Source organism: Mytilus edulis, chromosome 10 (assembly GCF_963676685.1).
Source record: "Mytilus edulis chromosome 10, xbMytEdul2.2, whole genome shotgun sequence".
Lineage (NCBI taxonomy): Eukaryota > Metazoa > Mollusca > Bivalvia > Mytilida > Mytilidae > Mytilus > Mytilus edulis.
In genome coordinates this window covers 80787790-80809006 of record NC_092353.1, presented here as the reverse complement: position 1 = coordinate 80809006, position 21217 = coordinate 80787790, and the positions used below count along the sequence as shown (strand labels likewise).

The 21217-nt window shown below is 32.5% G+C and overlaps 2 protein-coding genes across 3 annotated transcripts in view; both read left to right on the top strand.

The window, feature by feature from the left end:
* Window positions 1-8413, top strand: part of LOC139492029 (sentrin-specific protease 6-like) — a 33609-nt gene extending 25196 nt beyond the window's left edge. For both annotated transcript variants that reach the window (XM_071280089.1, XM_071280088.1), the window contains exons 17-21: window positions 1168-1254; window positions 1906-1985; window positions 2862-2930; window positions 4853-5000; window positions 5654-8413. In XM_071280089.1, the coding sequence (XP_071136190.1) occupies window positions 1168-1254; window positions 1906-1985; window positions 2862-2930; window positions 4853-5000; window positions 5654-5797 (528 nt within the window). In that variant the 3' untranslated portion in view covers window positions 5798-8413. The remainder of the gene's footprint in view (window positions 1-1167; window positions 1255-1905; window positions 1986-2861; window positions 2931-4852; window positions 5001-5653) is intronic.
* A 3475-nt stretch (window positions 8414-11888) lies between these two features.
* LOC139492005 (uncharacterized) lies at window positions 11889-16488 on the top strand. The gene is made up of 3 exons (XM_071280031.1): window positions 11889-13792; window positions 13985-14009; window positions 15031-16488. The coding sequence occupies exons 1-3, from the start codon at window positions 12460-12462 to the stop codon at window positions 16058-16060; spliced, it is 2388 nt and encodes a 795-aa protein (XP_071136132.1). The 5' UTR covers window positions 11889-12459; the 3' UTR covers window positions 16061-16488.
* Window positions 16489-21217: the final 4729 nt, after the last annotated feature.

The window sequence follows — 21217 nt, the reverse complement described above, 5'->3', positions numbered from 1 at the left end:
ACTAGCTACGATATATATACAAAAATAAAGTATGATTTTTTTTAGATCAATCATTAATCAAATTGGAATAATGAAATAATAATTTGCTTTTAGCAATCAATTTCCTTTAATTTTGTTGAAATAAGCGATTAAACATAATTTTTGACTGATTCACTTGCAAGTGAAAACGTCATCATCATTCTAACCGGTATTCATGTGAACTTCAAGTTAACCCCTAGCTAGAGATTGACAACGCATGCATTGTACGTGTACTGGTTATTTAAAGAAAAAGAATGTCAACAATGAAAGTGAAACTACGGTAAATCATTTGATTACTAATTCGATGCACATAAAATCATTCTTATATGGTTAAAAACAATGAGAAACATCTATTTTTAATCTATAAAATAAAATCAAACAGACCTATAAAAATGCAATTGCACGTGTTGGTTTAATCTATTCGTATCTTTATTTTTGTTTACATCGCTTATATGGTCATCTGAGGTCAAATCGATAGTTAATTAGATGGCGTCTGGACTAAAATACACACGAAACGAACCTATATATTATCTACCCCATGCTCTGTAAACTGTTTATTTTAGACTTTTGATAGTTTGGATAAATGTTTTACATTGTTATAAACCAAATATGAGAATTTGAGTCAAATCGGTTACAATGAATTTAACAGCTAGTGCCCCTTTAAGTGCATGGATCTCTGTGAAATTGTACTACAAGGTTCCATACTACAAAAGAAATGCTGGGATTGAGTGTGGGGATAATTTCTAAAAGGAAGCATTCAAAAAGTTTGGGGGGTTCAAATTTTTTTCCCCCAAATATTTCAAAATTTTAAATTTTGAAAAATTTCAAGAAGAATCTTTAAGTATTGTGCAATACATTTGTAAGATCTTGACATTTATGTTGTGTCAGACACCTATACTTTGTCAAAAATTTGATCACAATCTAAATTCAGACAGTAACAAGCCTGAATATTGTGTCTAAATTTGCCCCAGCTGTTCAGGGTTCAACCTCTGCGGTCATATCAGGCTGCGCCCAGTGAAGCAATTTATCTTTACCTGTAAATAGACAAATAGAAAATTGGGTGTTTTTACCCATCCCCAACCTCAGCTTTTCTTGGAAAATCCCTCAATTAAAAAATATAAATGTACAGGAGAATATTCTATCTTATAGGATACTGAAGAGCCAATGGATACCAATGAAACTGAAACAAATGTGGATACAGCTGAGACTGGTTCCAACAGTGGTGCTGATTCACAGGTTTGTACATTGTTATACTGAATCTTATGGAATTTCAGATCCTGTATCAACATTTACCTCACAAGGATCTGACCTCAGTTCTACTTTCTGTTATGACGACCTTTCATGATCCTTTTGTTTTGTTATATTTATATACCCTTCGTTAAAGTTTTTTTTTTTTTTATTATTCATAACTTCCAATTTACAACATAATATACACAAATATAATAGCAATATATAATATATAAATCTATAGATATTATCTAATCAATACATCTTTCTATTAGGAAGCAATTTTTTTTTTTTTAAATATACAAATAAAAGATAAAGAGTAAAGCAGTTTGAACACAGATAGAAAAAAAAGAGAGTGAGAGAGAATAGTGTTGTGAGTTTTCAATATAATTCATCCAGAAATTGAGTTCTATTTTAGTATCGTTTAAGTTAGAAGGCTAACTCCATTAACTGTACCTTTTCCTAAATCTGAACAGGATTCAAGTTACTTGTCTTTTCAGTAAAAAATGTGGAGTAAATGTCGAAAAGAAAGCAAATCATTTCATTGTATAAACAGCAGAAACCATCTATCATTTAGAGATGACCATACACTTTTCAATTGTAAAATATGTCAAGCTCTGATTTAAATTTATTAATGTTAATAATATTTTTTTTTTACAGGAACCTAGGGGCAGATTATTAACTGAAGAGGAGTTAAAAGACCCAGAAATGATAAAGAATTCCAAAGAAGGAATCCAGCAGTAAGTTTCCATTAAACGCAGTTCAGAGGGTCACATTTAGTGTGGACAGCTGGTTTAAGTTTAAAGAATTATACATGTATAATAAGGCTATATTAAGTTGTACAGTTAATGTTCATATCTCTACTTATTTGAGGGGGCATGGGTAATCGAGTGATCTAAATACAGTAGTTACTACTGTAATCACTAGCCAGTCGGGGTTGTTAGTTTGAACCCGGCTCATGTTGGTGCACGCTACTCCAAAATCAATTGACTACGATTGTCAGTTTTCCTATTGAAGGTCTGTGTTTTTTTCCGGGCACTTTGGCTCCTTCACCAATAAAAACTGACCACCACGAAATAGCCTAGATGCAAAGCTAAAAAGTGGCGTTAAAGCAGCAAAAATCTAAAATCTACTTATTTGCCCGAAAATTTCAGAGAAGTTGAAATTTTCCTTTGGTCCTCAACTTTATTCCATACAAAAATATGTATTTCAACTCCTGATGAGTCAAAATTATGTTTGTGTCAAACCAGAGTTACTGTCCAATGGACAAATGGAAGTGCGTGAAGCCATGAATTTGCTGTTATTAGGGGAGATAATTCAACTTTGATGGTTATAAAGGGGAGATAATATAACATTATTGGTTATAAAGGGGAGATTATTCAACACTTTGGTAGTATCACTTTGTAAACAGCCTAAGTATTTATGAAACAAGCTATTAATTTTGTTTAGCTTACAAAATATATGGCTTTTGTTGTGAAGTGGATTATGGAGGTGTAAGCTAGAACAGTCCAGATGATTTAAGATTTGTTTCATTTGCCCTGTTGAGCAAAGATGTAATTGATCAACTGGCTGCAGAAACAATAGTAAAATACATTAATAAAATATCTTTATTTCAGACCATGTATAATGGTAATGGATTCACTAGCTGGTCAGTCAAGACAGAGAATTATAAATAGTTTAAAAGAGTAAGTTATTTAATATATCTTTATATACCTATTTGTTACTCATCATTTTCTGATTTGGCCTTTTGTACACATTTAGGACCTATAATATGCCTGTTAATAAAATGACATTTTCAAACCAATCACTTTTATTATACGACCGCAAAAAAAATTTTGGTCGTATGTTGGTATGACGTTGGTGTTGTCGTCGTCCGAAAACATTTGGTTTTTGCACTATAATTTTAGTAAAAGTAAATAGAAATCTATGAAATTTAAACACAAGGTTTATGACTATAAAAGTAAGGTTGGGATTGATTTTAGGAGTTTTGGTTCCAACAGTTTAGGAATAAGGGGCCAAAAAGGGCCCAAATAAGCATTTTTCTTGGGTTTCGCACAATAACTTTAGTATAAGTATACAGAAATCAATGAAATTCGAACACAAGGTTTATGGTTTTGATTTTGTTCAATGTAATCTGTACAATATTTTATGATTGTAGTTAGATTCAAAACAAACCGGACATATATATAATATAGTTAATTGCTATTAATTAGTATTGCAATGTGCATTGTATTTAAATGTAATATCAGTATTTAGTTCTATTATAATTTTAAATCAATCCTATTTCTATCTTATTTTTGAGATATAGTTTTTCAAATGTGACGTCATTTTCGTGCTGTTTGAGAAATTCAAATGTCTGTGTGACGTAATTATTGTGCTTTTTTACTACTTCGTATGTGACGTCATTTTATGACTTTTTGCTCCTAACAGTTTAGGAATTAGGGGCCAAAAAGGGCCCAAATCAGCATTTTTCTTGGGTTTTGCACAATAACTTTAGTATAAGTAAACAGAAATCAATGAAATTTGAACACAAGGTTTTTTGAACACAAAAGGAATGTTGGGATTGATTTTGAGAGTTGAGGTCCCAACAGTTTAGGAATTAGGGGCCCAAATAAGCATTTTTCTTGGTTTTCGCACCATAACTTCAGTATAAGTAAATAGAAATCTATGAAATTTAACATTAGGTTTATGACCACAAAAGGAAGGTTGGGATTGATTTTGGGAGTTTTGATCCCAACAGTTTAGGAATAAGGGGCCAAAAGGGTCCAAAATTAAACTTTGTTTGATTCCATCAAAAAATGAATTATTGGGGTTCTTTGATATTCTGAATCTAAACATGTACTTAGATTTTTGGTTATAGGCCCAGGTTTAAAGTTGGTCCAAATCGGGTTCCAAATTAAACTTTGTTTGATTTCAACAAAAAATAAATATACGGGGTTGTCCAATATGCTGAATTTAACCATGTATTTAGATTTTTAATATTTAGGCCCGGTTATCAAATTGGTCCACATTGAAGTCTAAAGGGTCTAAAATTGAACATTATTTGATTTCATCAAAAATTGAATTCTTGGGGTTCTATGATATGCTGAATCTAACCATGTATTTAGATTTTGGATATTGGACCATAATAGGTAAATGTCCAATTTAAAATTTTTAAGTTTTAAAGTTTAAGTTCTTAGACCACATTCATTCTGTGTTGTATGTTGTATCAACTGTTTAATCACAATCTAAATTCAGACCTGTATCAAGCTTAAATGTTGTGTCCATACTTGCCCCAACTGTTCATGGTTCGACCTCTGCGGTCGTATAAAGCTGCACCCTGCGGAGCATCTGGGTTTGTATTCTGTTCAGAAAAAACTTTGATATACTGTTACTGATTACAAAATTGAAGTCAAGTTTTGATATTGCTACTTTTCACTTTCGCCATTCAGGAGTAATGGCCCTTGATATGTTGTTAAAAACAGGCACGAAAATGAGACCAGTCAGAAAAGCCTGAAAGTACCTTCAAAATACAGAAAAAATTGTATGGCTTTCAATTGGAGATCTCATTTCTTTATAAGTTTTATGTGGAGCTCAATGAATTTTATATTTAATTTTTACATTACAGTTATTTGCAAGTAGAATGGAACTGCAAGAAAAGTCAGACGGGAAGTATCAGGGAAAAATTTAAAGGAGCTTCTCCTAAAGTGCCTCAACAAACAAATTACAGCGACTGTGGAGTGTATGTGTTACAATATGTGGATAGCTTCTTTGAGGTAATTATATAAGTAATAGAATATACGTTACTTGTACATTGTAACAGAAACAAAATATTAAAAGGAGTATTTCTTGCTTTCACTGGAATGGTGTGCTTGTGGCTGAGTGCAAACATTAAAGATAAACTTAAAATTCTTAAAAACAAAGAATGCATTCAGAAAAGAAAAATATGTTTAAAGATATTTCTATGTTGACATGCGCATATTTTTGTTATTAAATTATCCATTACATTATCATACATTTAAAAGTATTAAGAGGACCAAGGTACATGATTAAAACAGGAGCTAAAACACTTCCTGTTGTCTTTATCTTCTAATTATAGTAACAAAGTGATGTTTTTTGCAAAGTCAGTCATATAACATCACTTTGCTCCAATATTTTTTAAAGATGGAAAATGTGTTTTATTTTTCATAACTAAAAAAGTAGTAATTCTTAGCAGTACTATAAACATAAAATAAGGTTAATGTTTAAAGAATATCAACTCTTTTGTCTTTTGCACAAAACAGTTGAAGGGCTTGGTAAACCTCGCCTTCCCTAGTTTCTATGCCTCATATATAAAAATAAAAAAAAATATTTTCTGACATAGACCTAATATTGTATATTTGTCTGACAGAATCCAGAATGATATGGCTACATCTTTTTGATTTTTCAGGATCCAATATTTAATTTTTCATTCCCTATGAAAAGCTTAGCAAACTGGTTCACTGAGGAACGAGTGACAAGAAAACGAGAAGATATCAAAGAACTGGTGATGACATTGAAAGAAAGATATGACAATGAAAAACAAAAGTCATGACAAAGGGCAGATAACCCACTGTTATGTGACACTCACCAAAAGCATTGAATTATGTGTTCGCAAGAGTCATGAAATTGAAAGGTGTTGAATTCAGGAATATAGAATAGATGGTGTGAAAGAGGATGAAATATGAAATAGACTATAGAATGTCAAGTTAAGAAATTGAAATACTCTACAGATCATGAGAAAAATAAATTGCCTTGTCAAAGAATTTGAAGCAATGTATATTGAATTTTACTTTTTAAACAGAAGATTTGAGTTTGAGAAAAGAAGTTTGAGGTACAATGAATGAGTCTAGATATGTGATACATGATCATAGAAATGATTAGGGATTACTGTTCAATGATAAATGCCATCCACAAACTGCTTAGTGGGACAGATTAAATGTCAAAATATCGAAAGACATACTACACATTTGTTTTGGGAAAAGAGGAAGATAACCAATAAACAGTTTGACCTGGGAAATATAAGTAATCATCTTTGATACCCTGTCATCTATTATTTTACAAATACTGATTCTAATTGCCGAATAGATGGGTACAATGATAAAAAAAATTATATCTACATAACATATACCAAGAAATAATAGAAAAAAAAGAAATAAATTTACGTCACATTGGATAATTTAAAAAAACACTTTATTTTTAGTTTTAACTTCTATCAAATTTTATGTTAAAATATAGATATACCAGCAGTGCTAATCATTCTAGCAAAATGAGATGAGAAATTTTAATTGACATCAGAATGAATTGTAAATCTCTAAAATATTGAAAAATTTAAGAAGTGGGGATAGGAAATTCAGGTTTAAAGGTAGAACAAGAAAGGTAAAGTTACAAATTATATTGTTCATCTCATGTGTGAATGCTATTCAATGTGTACTTGTTATTACATGTGTAAAAGTAAATCATTTTTTGCCAGTTGAAAATAATATTCATGGAAGTGATCAAATTTAGAAACCTACATCAAATTGTATAATTCAGAAAATGAATTTTTAGTTTTCAGTTTTTAGTTTTTACCTTCTTATCTTGATATGGTAACTGAAGAGTCTGAAAATAAAGTGAGATAACTAGGATAATATATATATATATATAATTAAAGACGCCGCACAATTAATTAATAGCAAAACAGCAACACAACACAATTGACCATGATAGACATCTAGAGGATAATTTTGAAATAGCTAAGTGAGTAGATATTTGTGTAAAATAACACAGATAACACAGACAAGGGTCTTGACTTTAGACAGCTGCATAAATCACATCAAGGTTAAAAAATCTCAATTCTTATAAACAAATATTATGACAGATTATCAACAGGCAGACACTGATTTTATTGTTCATTTTCTACTTTTGTTCTTCTAAAAACTTATCAATGATATTTGTTCAAGTCGGTTATTTTTATCTATTTTGTTATGTTAAATCAAGAACCTTTTTGAAAAGTGGTTGTTAAAATGTACAAGTATCTCAATGTTTAAGTCGTTTAAGGAACATTTGATGTTAATGGTAAATCATTTGGTCTCTTGTTGAGAGTTTTCTCTTATTAAATCATACCACATCTTCTTATTATTAGAACTTATATATGTCTTAGTTATTTGCATTGTTTGGTTGCTGTCAAGTTGACATATATCTATCCTCCCTTTTTAATCAATACTAACATATCGATGACCTAGGCATTTTAAAATTAGATACACATTTTTTTTACAGTTTTTTAAGACCATGTTCTAGGTATTATTTTTGGTGGCTTGTACACTTATCTAAAGACTGGTACTTAAATCATTGTTTTTTTTTATTTCCAGTTTATGTTTTTCCAGATGTTTTGTTATTTATAGACACAGTATAGTGCTATGTATGATATTAAATGTTATTATTAATTTTCCTCCACAACTAGGTATTTTTATATTGAAATAGGTTCTAAGTGTTTTTTACATACAAAAATTGCTCGGGAGTTCCCGATACCTTCATTTGACTTTTGTCACATGATTTAGATTTTGAGTCACTCTTCTCAGCCATTTCAGCATTTATTTTTAAATATGATAAAGAATCAACTTATCACTTTAGGAATAGACTGAAAAGTATCGTATGTTTTAAGGTTGTAAGTTTTAGAATCAATGAGATTTTAACATACACAAAATGTTCTGACAGTCATCTTGAGAATGTTATGCCAGGGTCAGATTGACTAGGGAGTATAGCTGGCATGCACCCATTCATTTAAAAAAAAAATATTCATCTAAAAATTCCCCCCCAAAAATTCCCCTGGCTCTGCTTGCCCAAACTTATGGTCATAATCACCAAAATCCAATTCCTGGATCTGCCCCTGTATGATGCTGTCTTCTATTTGTACAAGGCAATCATTGAGTAATGTGTATTTTATTTCATTTCATTCACATTTTGTAAATAATATTTTACTGAAAGTATGTTTCATTATACCACAAGACAGGACACGAATATTTATTACATTGGCACTTCATATTTGTTACACAAGGTATTTTGTGGGAGTTTGATTGTATAACATGTTGTTAATATGTAATATAATTGTTATTAAAATATGATAATGTCACAAACAAATACAAATGTATTGTGAATTTGTCAAAATAAATTAAACATGTTTTTTTCAGTTTGATCTGTGTTTGTTCGTATACTATAGGATGAACTATCAGTAAATTGATTGGAATGAATTGTTGCACTTGGAGTTCTCTTAGTTGATCCATGGTTTATTGTCGAGCCTTCGACTTTAGTCGAAAAAGCGAGACTAAGCGATCCTACATTCCGTTGTCGTCAGCGTCGTCGTGGGCAGCGTCCACAAATATTCACTCTGTTGTTAAAGTTTTTGAAATTTTAATAACTTTCTTAAACTATACTGGATTTCTACCAAGCTTGGAAAGAAGCTTGTTTATGATCATAAGATAGTATCCAGAAGTAAATTTGGTAAAAAATAAAATTCCATTTTTTCCGTATTTTACTTATAAATGGATTAGTTTTTCTGCATGGAAACATAACATTCACTCTGTGGTTAAAGTTTTTAGTTTTTCTGCGGGGAAACATAACATTCACTCTGTGGTTAAAGTTTTTAAAATTTTAATAACTTTCTTAAACTATCCTGGGTTTGTACCAAATTTAGACAGAAGCTTGTATGATCATAAGATAGTATCCAGAAGTAAATTTTGTAAAAAAATAAATCCATTTTTTCCGTATTTTCCTTATAAATGGACTTCGATTTTCTTCCAGTTAACATTACATACAGTCTGCAGTTAAAGTTTTTAAAACGTTTATTAGATTCAAAAAATATCCTGGATTTTTACCAAACTTGGACAGAAGCTTCTTACAATCAAAAGATAGTATTAAGAGGATTTTTTATTGATTTTTTTCCACACTTTTGTTGAGTCTGCGATTTACAGCAAAAGTAGGCGAGACACCGGGTTCCGTGGAACCCTTACACATTTTTGATTTGAGGTGTTGCAGCATTTGGATTTTAATCAAGCAGTTGGGGAAGGGAAGGAATAACACTATCAATTGCTTTTTCAAAGATGTCTAGAGCAAAAAAGGCTGTAGGCTGAAGTCCATACCTTGTTTAAAAAAAAATCCTGAAAATTAATTGATATCTATGAAATATTATGACTATTCACAGAAATTTTATTAACTTAAGTTAGAATTAATCAATATATTTAAAAAAAAAAAATTACAAAATATATATTACACATTTGTTTAAGGGAAATATTGAGCACTTACATAGCTAGTGGTTTTGATTTTTTGAGAGAAAGTTATTGATTGTAGATCAATGGTGTCTTACCCAGGCTCTGATCCAGGGAGTGGGGTGTTCTGGGGACGATCAATGCATTTGAATGGGGACATGTAGTTGGCACCCCCCACCCCCCCCCCCCCCCTTTGTCCTGGGTTAGGACCCCCCTTTTTAAAATGGCTGGATCCGCCACAGTTACCTCACAGTTGCACAAATTAGTTGAGGTAAGATTTCACCTTTTTGGAAATCTAAGGTCCAGTAAATGAAGTCAACACTTACACTATGGAACAGATAGTAATATAACTTGCCTGAAAAAATAAGCATATTATAAAAGCCCTGTACTATTTCTGCAGTGAAGTTAAAATTGAGAATGGAAATGGGGAATGTGTCAATGAGACAACAACCCAACCTTAGAGCAAAAAACAACTGGAAGCAAACAATGGGTCATCAACGCAGCAAGAAAAGGTGTGCTTCATCTGCCCCTAAATAAAAATGTGCACTAGTTAAGTGATAACGGAAGTCATACTAAATTCCAGTTGTCTATCTTAGCTCATATCCAGCTTTACAAAAGGGATGCAAAACATCGACACCCACATAGAATACACATTGTATACAGATATGAAGATACTGGTTCTTAATATTTTTCTCATGTCCTATGGCCTTTAAGATCGTCTGACATCAGAACGATGTGGTATTAAGTTTTAATCTTATTTTCACAGAATTATGTTATGCTTAGCATGACATTCAACAACATGAAAGCGGAATATCAGAATTGGTTATAAATAAACTCATTAGAGATACCAGAATTCAAATTAAAACGACAGACACACGTTTCGTACATCAGTGACACTCCTATTTCCTGCTTTTCTCTGACTGCTTCATGGTCTTTTGGTAGCGTACTCCCCTCGAGTGCGGGAGGTTGTAGTTTCAAACCCTAGGGTTAAAACCAATGACTTAAAAACTATTTGCTGCTTCTCAGCTAGACACCCTGCATTTAAAAGTTAGACCGAAGACAAGTCGACTCCGAGTCAGAATAATGTGTCGTCATACTGGCATGCCTCAGTGACCTGTGGACTGTTAACTTGTTAAAAAGCCTGTTAAGAACCAGACAGACCTTGTCGGTCAAGTACAAAGTACTCTGATACAATCACATTATCCTGGTCTCGTTCTTAACATGCATTTAAATTGCCATTTTACTTTTGACAGCCATTTGTCATCGCTTTTTTTCTTTGATGTCTTCGAGCTCACTATTATAGATGATGTGTATGTTGACTTTGGTTGCTCATGGAAGTATTATATTGACAGGAACTACAACGATTAATTAGCATTTATTTATAACCCGGGTAGCCCTGTAGAAAAGATATGGAAACTGTCTAATTAGTACACTGTCGTTAATTTCTTTTGTGACTATCTGCGATGCCGCGGTCATAAATTGACCAGAGATACTTCTTATCAATCACGTGGTTTTAATCGAGACAGCTTAACAATATTACCTGTCGGAAAACACCTTTACTTATTTCAATTGCGTCGATAGGCCTTTATTCGTGAACAACTTATTTAAACAAATCGACTGATGCATAAAAAATGAAAATCGGCCCAGAATTAATTATTCTACAACGATTTGAAATAGTGAGTGACATTATTTTCTTAGTTTGTGGGTGAAGTTTAAATCGCGATTAAGGTGTGTTCCGGTTACCGTCGGTTAACAATAAATATATTTGATAAATATTAAAACTGTGAAGTTTAGAGTAATATATATGGTTAAGTTACTGGATAATCGTGGAAAGTAGAAATTTCCAGTTTACAATACGAAAATTAATCGAGCAAGTACCAATCAACAAAATACAGCAGAGATCTAACTACGTTATATAGCTATTTATATAATACATTTCTGTCCCCTAAAATATGTTATCACTATCCGACCAAATGAAACCGTCCAAATGATACTGGTTAATATTATTAAACAGTGGCACAAGAATTTGTATAATGTCTCTATACAAATCCTTGAGTCGCAGTACTAAAAAAAATTAATTCAACACATCGGGGTTCAGCTGAACATTCGTATATACCAACCAATGATCTTACCCTGGATTTAGAGCGAAGCTTAGTAATTTCTACATTGATCTAAAATCTCTTTGATCTTTTGATTTTATCAGAACGATAATTTACAATCGTCTTAAATATGCAGGAAATGCGTGCCACTCAGTGTGGAGTAAACAGTAGTTATATATATTTATTAATAGTATCGGAAGCACATGACTTGTTTGTGTTTGTTTATGTTCAACACGTGTTGATGAGCACATGGTTGCATACCTGGTTTGTTATTGTATGATTTGATTTGCTATTGTATGTCGCAATGCAGGTATTCTACCCGTTTGTACGAGGGTAGGATCGTGATTCTCGTGCAGAATCTCATTATAAATATAAGATATTTTTATAACCAGTTATTCGAAGTTCTGCCTTTACAGAGTAGCATACCTTCCGTTTCGTTATACACATAATGACCGAAAACCACTCAGACGACGAGGACACTTTGCTTTTGCACGAGCCACCAGTACATTCAGGTGCCAAGTCTAGTTCTGTACCACAGATAAGTGATCAAACTTTTGAACTTTTTACATCTTATTTTGATAGTAAGATTTCTTCTCTGAAGAACGAGTTAGTCTCCGGGAACGACTCCCTAGCTAAGAAGCTCAAGAAAGAGGTGTCTGTTAAGCTTAAGGGGGAAGGGAATCAGATTCAATACTCCTTCAACTCAGATATAGTTTCCGAATTGCAGAAACTTCAGAAGCGTACATCCGCGGAAGATTCCGTTAGCACCAATTTGATATCGGGCCTTATTCTTAAAATCAACAGGAGGAATAAATTAATTCGAATTGCCGACAAGTCGCCAGCAGGCTGGTCCACAGTCAGAGAATACGAAAGTGATGACCTGGCATCAGATTCAGAAGATGAAAAACGCTTACGGCAAGCAGAAAGCAGGGCCCTCAAGACAATCAAAGAAAAGAAAACCCGTGGAAAACCTTACTCAAAACCGTCCGCCACCGTTTCTAGACCTGCCAACCCTACTGATACTAGTAACAGTTACTATCAGCCTTACAACGCTACTCAGCAGCCCTTTCCGAGGTTCCGTCGCCGCGAGGCGACCCCATACGACACCTGTTACGAGTGTCACCAAACTGGCCACTTCAAGAGGAACTGCCCAAAAGCAACAAACAAACCAACCTTTGGAAACTTGTCAAAGTGAAAAGATACAAGATGAGTATATTTCTTTTGTTGACAATTTAATGCTATTTGGTCATAGTAATGTTCTCTTTCAACATGTTAAATATTTTGATAATATAGATTTTTCAAAAATCGCCAAAGGAGTAAAATCAAGCTTATTTAAACATATAGAGTTTTGGAAACACATTGGGGCCAACAAATTTGTGTTGGACACCATTGAAAAGGGTTATATAATTCCATTTATGAAACAACCCCCTCCAATGAAATTTCGGAATAATAAATCTGCTTTAAAAAATAGTTTGTTTGTAAATGAAGCGATAACTGAGTTAATTAGCAATGGCTGTATTCTAGAAGTACCATTTCAACCATTCGTCGTTAATCCTCTCAGTGTTGCTACACAAAAGACTGGTAAAAAGCGTTTGATTTTAGATTTAAGTGAATTGAATTTCTATGTTTTGAAAAACAAGGTAAAATTTGAAGATTGGAAAATTGCAATGGAATTCTTCCAAAAAGATCATTTTCTAATTAAATTTGATTTAAAATCTGGATATTTTCATTTGGACATCTGTAAAGAACAACAAACATATTTAGGTTTTTCCTGGAATAACAAGTTTTACTGCTTTTCTGTATTAGCTTTTGGTTTGAGTAGCGCCCCCTATATATTCACTAAATGTTTGAGACCAATGGTAAAGTATTGGCGAGAAAATGGTGTTAATATTGTTCTTTATCTGGACGATGGATTAGGCATGGATGAAGGTTATAAAAATTGTAAAGATACTTCTGAATTTGTAAAGTCATCACTTAAACTGGCTGGATTTATTGTCAATGAAGAAAAATCAATTTTTGAACCGGTTCAGTGTTTAGAATGGTTAGGATTGATTTGGGATTCTAAAGATTTTACTTTAAAGGTGCCAGAGCTCAGAATTAAAGACACTAAAAATTCTCTTGATATTATACTAAAATCATTTTCAAATTTGAACGCACGTATGCTGGCTCAATTTGCCGGAAGAATTATATCAATGTCACCAGTTATGGGTAATGTCACAAATTTAATGACGAGGCATATATATTTCGCGATAGAAAACAGAAAAACGTGGGATTCAAAACTATATTTAGTATATGAAAAATGTGTATTAGCTGAATTGAAATTTTGGCAGGAAAACTTGTTGGAGCTTAATGAGAAGCGTTTATTGAATGATTCTTTACCGAGAATTATGATATATTCAGATGCAAGTAATGTAGCTTTAGGTGCATATACTGTTGAATCAAATGAAAAGATTTTTCATTGTATGTTGAATGAAAATGAGAAAAAATTGAGTTCCACTTGGCGTGAACTCAGGGCTATTCAGTTATCGTTGAATTCGTTTGAACACGATCTGAAATGTAAAATAGTTAAATGGCATACAGACAACCAAAATTGTGTAAATATAATCAATAAAGGCAGTACAAAGTTGCATTTACAACATTTAGCTTATGATATTTTTAGAACATGTACAAGGTCGGGTATCACGTTGTGTCCTACTTGGATACCTCGGTGTGAAAATTTCAAAGCTGACTTCATATCTAAAATGGTTGATATTGATGACTGGCAAACCTCGTTTCAGTTTTTTACTTTCATGAATGAAATTTGGGGTCCTTACACAATCGATAGATTTGCCAATTTTCATAATACTAAACTGAAAAGGTTCAACTCAAAATTTTGGAATCCAGGAAGCACTGCTATTGACGCTTTTGCTCAAAATTGGACAATGGAAAATAATTGGATGGTTCCTCCGATAAGTTTAGTGGCTAAAAGTATTAAACATCTCATTCTCTGTAGAGCTGAGGGAACATTGATCGTTCCAAAATGGCCTTCATCGGCATTTTGGTCTTTGATTTTTAATAGAAGATTGGAATTTCAACCTTACGTTATAGAAGTTCTTGATTTTTCATCAGGTCAGAATATATTTGTTCAAGGACAGAATAAAAACTCCATTTTTGGTACCAAGCATTTTAAGTCTGATATACTGGCAATTAAGATGAAAGCGACTTAATGATGTTCGAGTTTATTTGTACATATTGTTAATTGTTTACAATATGTGAAATTTGCATTGTATTGCAAATTTGGTTCTGACACGGCTATGTATGTTGATATAGCAAGAATACATGTAGTAAGATGTATGACACGGCTATATATGTTGATATAGCAAGGTCTAGTGAATAGTACGATGTATATGAGATATATAAAAAAAAAAAAAAAAAAAAGTTTTATAATATTATTATTTGTTTATTTTATTTATACGTTTTGCAGATGTTTTTAGTACTGGTCGTTGGTCTAAGGATAAAATACCACAGAATGAAGCTCTTAGCAATCTTGCAAAATGTCTTCCAGATTATTGTTTAAATTCTAGAGCTGATAATACTAGAAAGAAATACAGGTATGCATTTAATAGCTTTTGTAAATGGTGTAATTTATTTAATATAAAGCCTTTACCGGCATCAGATTACAATGTCTCATTATATTTGATTCACTTACGAAAAAATTATAATTCTTCTGCAAAGATAGATGAAGCATATTATGCCATTCAATGGACACACAAATTAGCTGGATATGTAAATCCTTGTGATTCTTTTCTTTGTACTTCCGTAAAAGAAGGTACACAAAGGTCAATCGGTCATCACATTGTAAACAAGAAGGAACCAATAACTCCTCATATTCTTAATCAACTGGTTTTGAAATACGGCAATACAAATAGTACTTTAAATCATAGAAGAATAGCATGTATGTGTCTCGTTAGCTATGCCGGATTTTTAAGATTTTCAGAATTAGTTAATTTAAAAAGGTCAGATGTTTCATTTCATTCATTATATATGTCTTTATTCATCGAAAAAAGCAAAACGGACCAACAAAGAGCAGGAACTCATGTTTTTATTTCCAAAACATATTCGGTTACCTGTCCAGTCCAAATGTTAGAGACATACTTGAACCAAGCGAACATTAAACACGATTCTGTAGAATTCATATTTAGATCAGTTTTATATCGTAAAAAGACTAACACGTACGTGCTAAGGGGTCATGCGCCTTTGTCTTATACAAGAGCCAGAGAAGTACTGTTAGAGGCTTTAGAATCTTTGGGATTAGACAAATCAAAATTTGGTTTGCATAGTTTAAGAGCAGGTGGAGCAACAGCTGCGGCTGCTGCTGGTATTCAAGATAGAATATTTAAGAAACACGGTAGATGGTCTTCAGATACAGCAAAAGACGGATATGTGCGTGAAAATATTTCTGAAAAACTACTCGTTACTAAGAATCTTGGCTTGTAATTTTCATACCAGTTTTTTCTTATCTACTTTGTCATTTCGAAAGTGTGCTACTCACAAGGAGAGCTCATTCCTATTGTATACATGTGTTGAGTTTTATTGACTAAATAATTTATGTTCGGTTAAGCTTGGCGAATTAGAACATAAATATATTTATTAATAGTATCGGAAGCACATGACTTGTTTGTGTTTGTTTATGTTCAACACGTGTTGATGAGCACATGGTTGCATACCTGGTTTGTTATTGTATGATTTGATTGGCTATTGTATGTCGCAATGCAGGTATTCTACCCGTTTGTACGAGGGTAGGATCGTGATTCTCGTGCAGAATCTCATTATAAATATAAGATATTTTTATAACCAGTTATTCGAAGTTCTGCCTTTACAGAGTAGCATACCTTCCGTTTCGTTATACACATCCCCCACCCACCCCACCCACTTTGATAGATTTAAGTTAGACAGTAATGATGTGACAAGATATATTGTAATAATAATGTATTTATTGTGTTTTGTAGATTGTTGTTGATTTTGATTTTTAGTGGGATGGAGTCCCGATACGGTGTTTTGTTATATTGAGAAAATAGTGTGATTTACTAGGAGTAATTTGATGCAGATGGATGTTTGAATGACAATTGAAATATGAATATATATGAAATGGTTTGTTGTTTGAAGAAAAATAAAGTTTAAGTGTGCTACTCACAAGGAGAGCTCATTCCTATTGTGTACATGTGTTGAGTTTTATTGACTAAATAATTTATGTTCGGTTAAGCTTGGCGAATTAGAACATAATATATAATCACAACTTGCGATATATATTACATATAGTCCAATTTCTACCGAAAAATAAATCAATAAAAATGAGGCATTTATTCAATAAATTTGGTACAAATTTCCATCGTCAATGTGTTTTTCTATAGAATTAATGATGACTCGCATTAATCCATCAATCACTCAATCGGCACACGTATGCAGATGTAGGGTAACGGAATCTGCCGAGGTTTGCCGATTGCTGTTTCCTAAGAATTTATAACAACTTTCGATTTCTTCGTTTATTTCCGTAATCCCGAAAGCAACCGAGAATGACAATATTGTAGGGCACCACACGCTGGTATGTAAATAGCGTGCCATGTTTCAAGCTAATTAACATGTCATTAAATTGCGCGCGGCATCGCAGATGAAACGTTTGAAGTCAGGTCGTAGTAGTTCCTGTTAATATAATACTTCCATGGGTTGCTGGATTCATGATATTAATTTGAGTAAACAGTGTTTGTTAATATGTGTTGGGATGGGCAAACCTCTGAAAGTGAAAGGGAAAACAAGAACTTTGCTATAGTTAAATGTTGTAGAAGTTAATAAGTTTTTTAAGTTGCTCCTTCACCCCTGAATTTTAGCAGGCACTTTATTCCATTTTTTAATTCAAACACACCAAACGATATTTCCTATAGACTTTTGAATAGTCAAAACAGAAAAAAGTCAATAGATGTTTATTCATGTTAATCTTTTTTGTTTGATTGCTAACTCGCTGGTTTTTACTGATTATCTCTTTATTCATATCTTAAATATAAGTATGATACAAGTTTGGTTCCTGCCTCCTCCCCTTATCAACATATCACCACTACCCTTTATAGCTGTCCCTTGATCCTAGTATACTGATTAAGCCAAGCAAAGCGAACTAAAATTTACTTTTGTGATTTATTTCGTCCGTTTGAACAATTCACAAAGAAAGGAAAAAAACTATTACTATTATTTTACATTAATATGGTTAAATTTTTGTTCAAAGTAGTTTTTTATGAAGTTGTGAAATCCAATCAACTTGAAACTGATTACACATGTTACCTATGCTATGATCTTTATTATTTTAGTGCCAAATTAGAGTTTGGACCCCAATTTCACAGTCCAATGATAGTGCGAGTCGGACATCCGTTTACTATGGACACACTCTTGTTTTTATTTTCAATTAAAGTTTGTTTGTTCGTTGTTGTCTTTTGTTTTTTTTGTAAGTTTGTTGTTGTCTATTTTGGTATGTTTGTTGTTGTTTTTTGGTTTGTTCATTAAGTAACGATCCTATTGTTTGGCATGATTTTAAACTAATAAAATTCGTATTCATGTTCTTATTCTTGCACATGAGTCATAAGAATTTTCTGATTACAAAAAAAATGTATCAAAGTAAACGTTGAAAGATATTATACACTTTAAAGTGATATAAGTTCAGTGACCCATATTCTAAGATCTACCATGGGAACAAGGAAGTAAAAACATAACAAACCTACATATCAACAATTTTTACGATGGCTAAATCGGTCAAATCAGTCAGTATTGGAAAGGCACAAGTACCAGTTTCTTGTCATTTTTGTAGCGGACTGGGAACCAAATGGAAATGCGATGAATGCGATGTTTATATGTGTAGTTCCTGCAAAGAAAAAGTTCACGGAAAATTGAAGTCTTCTCAAAGCCATGAAGTAGTTTCGATTCATGATACTTCAAAAGATACGCCTACTTCGAACGAAGTTGCATCTGTGGTAGTTACTTCGGTTTTCAATTCATATACAACTTCTGTACCAGAAGTTTCGTGTTTGTTATGCTCAAATGATGATTTAGTATACATTCTCTACAACACAATGTCAGCGGAACACAAATTTTTTAAAGGGAAACTACTGAAAGCATCAATTAGGATACTAGAAAGCCATTCTCTACCAATGTTTGACTTTACACTATACAAGAAAGACGAAGTACTTTTTACAAATTTATCGAGTGAAGAAGAAAGTCCTGTTCGCATGATTTCGTCGGGTGGAATCACTAACGTATTGGATCCCAAACCAATGCGATTGCTAGCATTGCATGTCAACAGAGATAGTGAATATTGATATGTGGTTTACGAGAACAGGGTCCACCTTTTCCAGTACATGATTTTTCCGTTCATCAAATTGTAATATTTGGCAGTGACTACCGACGAAAAATAACTTTGGAAAATGATACATATGGAAGAAAACTGTTTGAGTACCCTAGTTGTATCCGCACCGATTCCCAAAATGTTATGTATGTAATTGATATTGAGAACACACAATTCGAAGGAAAGCTACTTGCAGTAGACAGAACTGGACGTTTGAAATTTTCATACGGAGGGTATCAAGTTTAGATAAAATCAAGCCGTATTCAGTTGCTGTTACACTAAAAGATAACATCGTACTGCTAGACAGACTTTACGATACCTTACATGTGTTGACACCAAAAGGAGTTCTCCTTGCGTTACAGTTTCTTCAAGATTTAAATATAGAACTGACCAAAGCAATATGCATTGACAATGAGGGAGTTATGCTAATCGGGTGTAGTGGAAAAGATGGCAAAAACGGAAAAATTCATGTCGTGAACATAGCAGAATATTTCATGCGATAATTAGACCATGCATGATTGATTACATAGTAAGTTTGTCAAGAAATTTGAAATGGATTCCTACACCTGTAAATAAATAAAATATATCAATTTAGCTATTTAGAATCTGATACAAATTTTGAAGGGCTGTAGATTACCTGGGGAATTCAATGCATGAGAATTTCGAAGAAAATTAAGACGGGGGAAGGATAGAAGAATTAAGGGGTAAATTTATCAGGGTCTTGATTATATTCTATTTTGTAAGTGCTTAAAACTAACTTTTTATTGAGCGTACCTAATTTGGATGCAGCGAGGTGGAAGTCGTGGGTTCTATCCATCCGATCAAACAAAAGACTCGGAAAAAAGTATTTTTTGAGGTCAAATCATATTTCCCATTCACTTTTCAGCCATTTCAGCATTTAACTTTAGGAATAAACTGATCAGACTTTAGGAGAATGAACAGTATTGTATGTTTTAATGTTGTAAGTTTAGCAAGTTTACTGACAATCTAATCTTGAGTTAACGTCTTATCAATGCACCACAAATGGCCATTTTAGTTAAAATTCAATTCAGTATTGAGCATCAATCGTTAAATGAGATTATATCAAACACAACATGCTATGATGTTTATCTTCAGTATTTCATGCCAGGTGGATTGACTTGGGAACACAGCTGACGTGCACTCATTCAGCTAGATTTTTTAATTTTCACTCTATCATGTATGCAAAAGTATTATGGTCACAACCACTTTAAACCAATTTCTGGATCTTTCTTGTATGATGCTGTCTTATATTTGTACAAGGCAATCATTGAGTTATGTGTATTTCATTTCATTTCATTCATATTTTGTAAAAAAATTTTTACTGAGAGTATGTTTCATTACACCACAAGGCAGGACACGAATATTTATTACATTAGCACTTCATATTTCTTTCACAAGGAATTTTGTGGGAGTTTGATTGTATAAAATGTTGTTAATATGTAATATAATTGTTATTAAAATATGATGATGTCATAAACAAATACAAATGTATTGTGAATTTGTCAAAATAAATTAAAATGGTTTTTTTCAGTTTGATCTGTGTTTTTTTATTTTACTTTGAGATGTCCTTAAAGTTAATCGATCGGAAGGAATTCCAATTGTCAGGAATGCTCCTCCATAGATTACATATTCCTTTTTGATCAAGGCCAAAGTAATAATCTGAAGATAATTAAATTAGATTTAATTGCTGGCAATACCTCTGGTTATTATCCAATCATAGGACAATTTCAAGCTATCATCAGACTCAAAGAATCTTTTCAACAAAATATAGAAATAAAATCAACAGGGAAAAGATTGACATACATGACTACCAGCAATATTTAAATAAGAGACTTCAATTGCTAAACTTAGAAGAGATTACTGACTTTATTACAGTGAGTTGCTTATAGGTGTTACTGTAAAACTTTACCTATAGCTCAACCTGTTTTTAAAATTGACAACACAATAGGGACATTTAAATTGACCAGTTGGTATTGTTAGATTTAAATCTACCTTGATGCTACCTGTAAAGATTTTTATTCACCTAACCCAAAGTTTCAGCATGCTTTTTTCCGGAACTTTTTCTTACCTAGGATTATTCTATTAAAAAATTGATAGGGAAGAAAATAGTTTTGGTTTTCATTGTTTTAAATCCCTGATATATATAATTTATCTATTTTTACCTAAAATTCTAAATCAGTAAAAGATTAAATTATATATGAATTACTATGTTTGAAAATTAAACTGTTTTTACACACTAAATGCTTCTT

Coding starts and splice junctions, on each gene's coding strand:
- LOC139492005 (XM_071280031.1), top strand. CDS start 12,460: ATGACCTGGCATCAGATTCAGAAGATGAAAAACGCTTACGGCAAGCAG. Junction 13,793..13,984: donor ATCAATGTCACCAGTTATGG/GTAATGTCACAA, acceptor TGATATATTCAG/ATGCAAGTAATGTAGCTTTA. Junction 14,010..15,030: donor AGTAATGTAGCTTTAGGTGC/ATATACTGTTGA, acceptor TTTGTTTATTTT/ATTTATACGTTTTGCAGATG.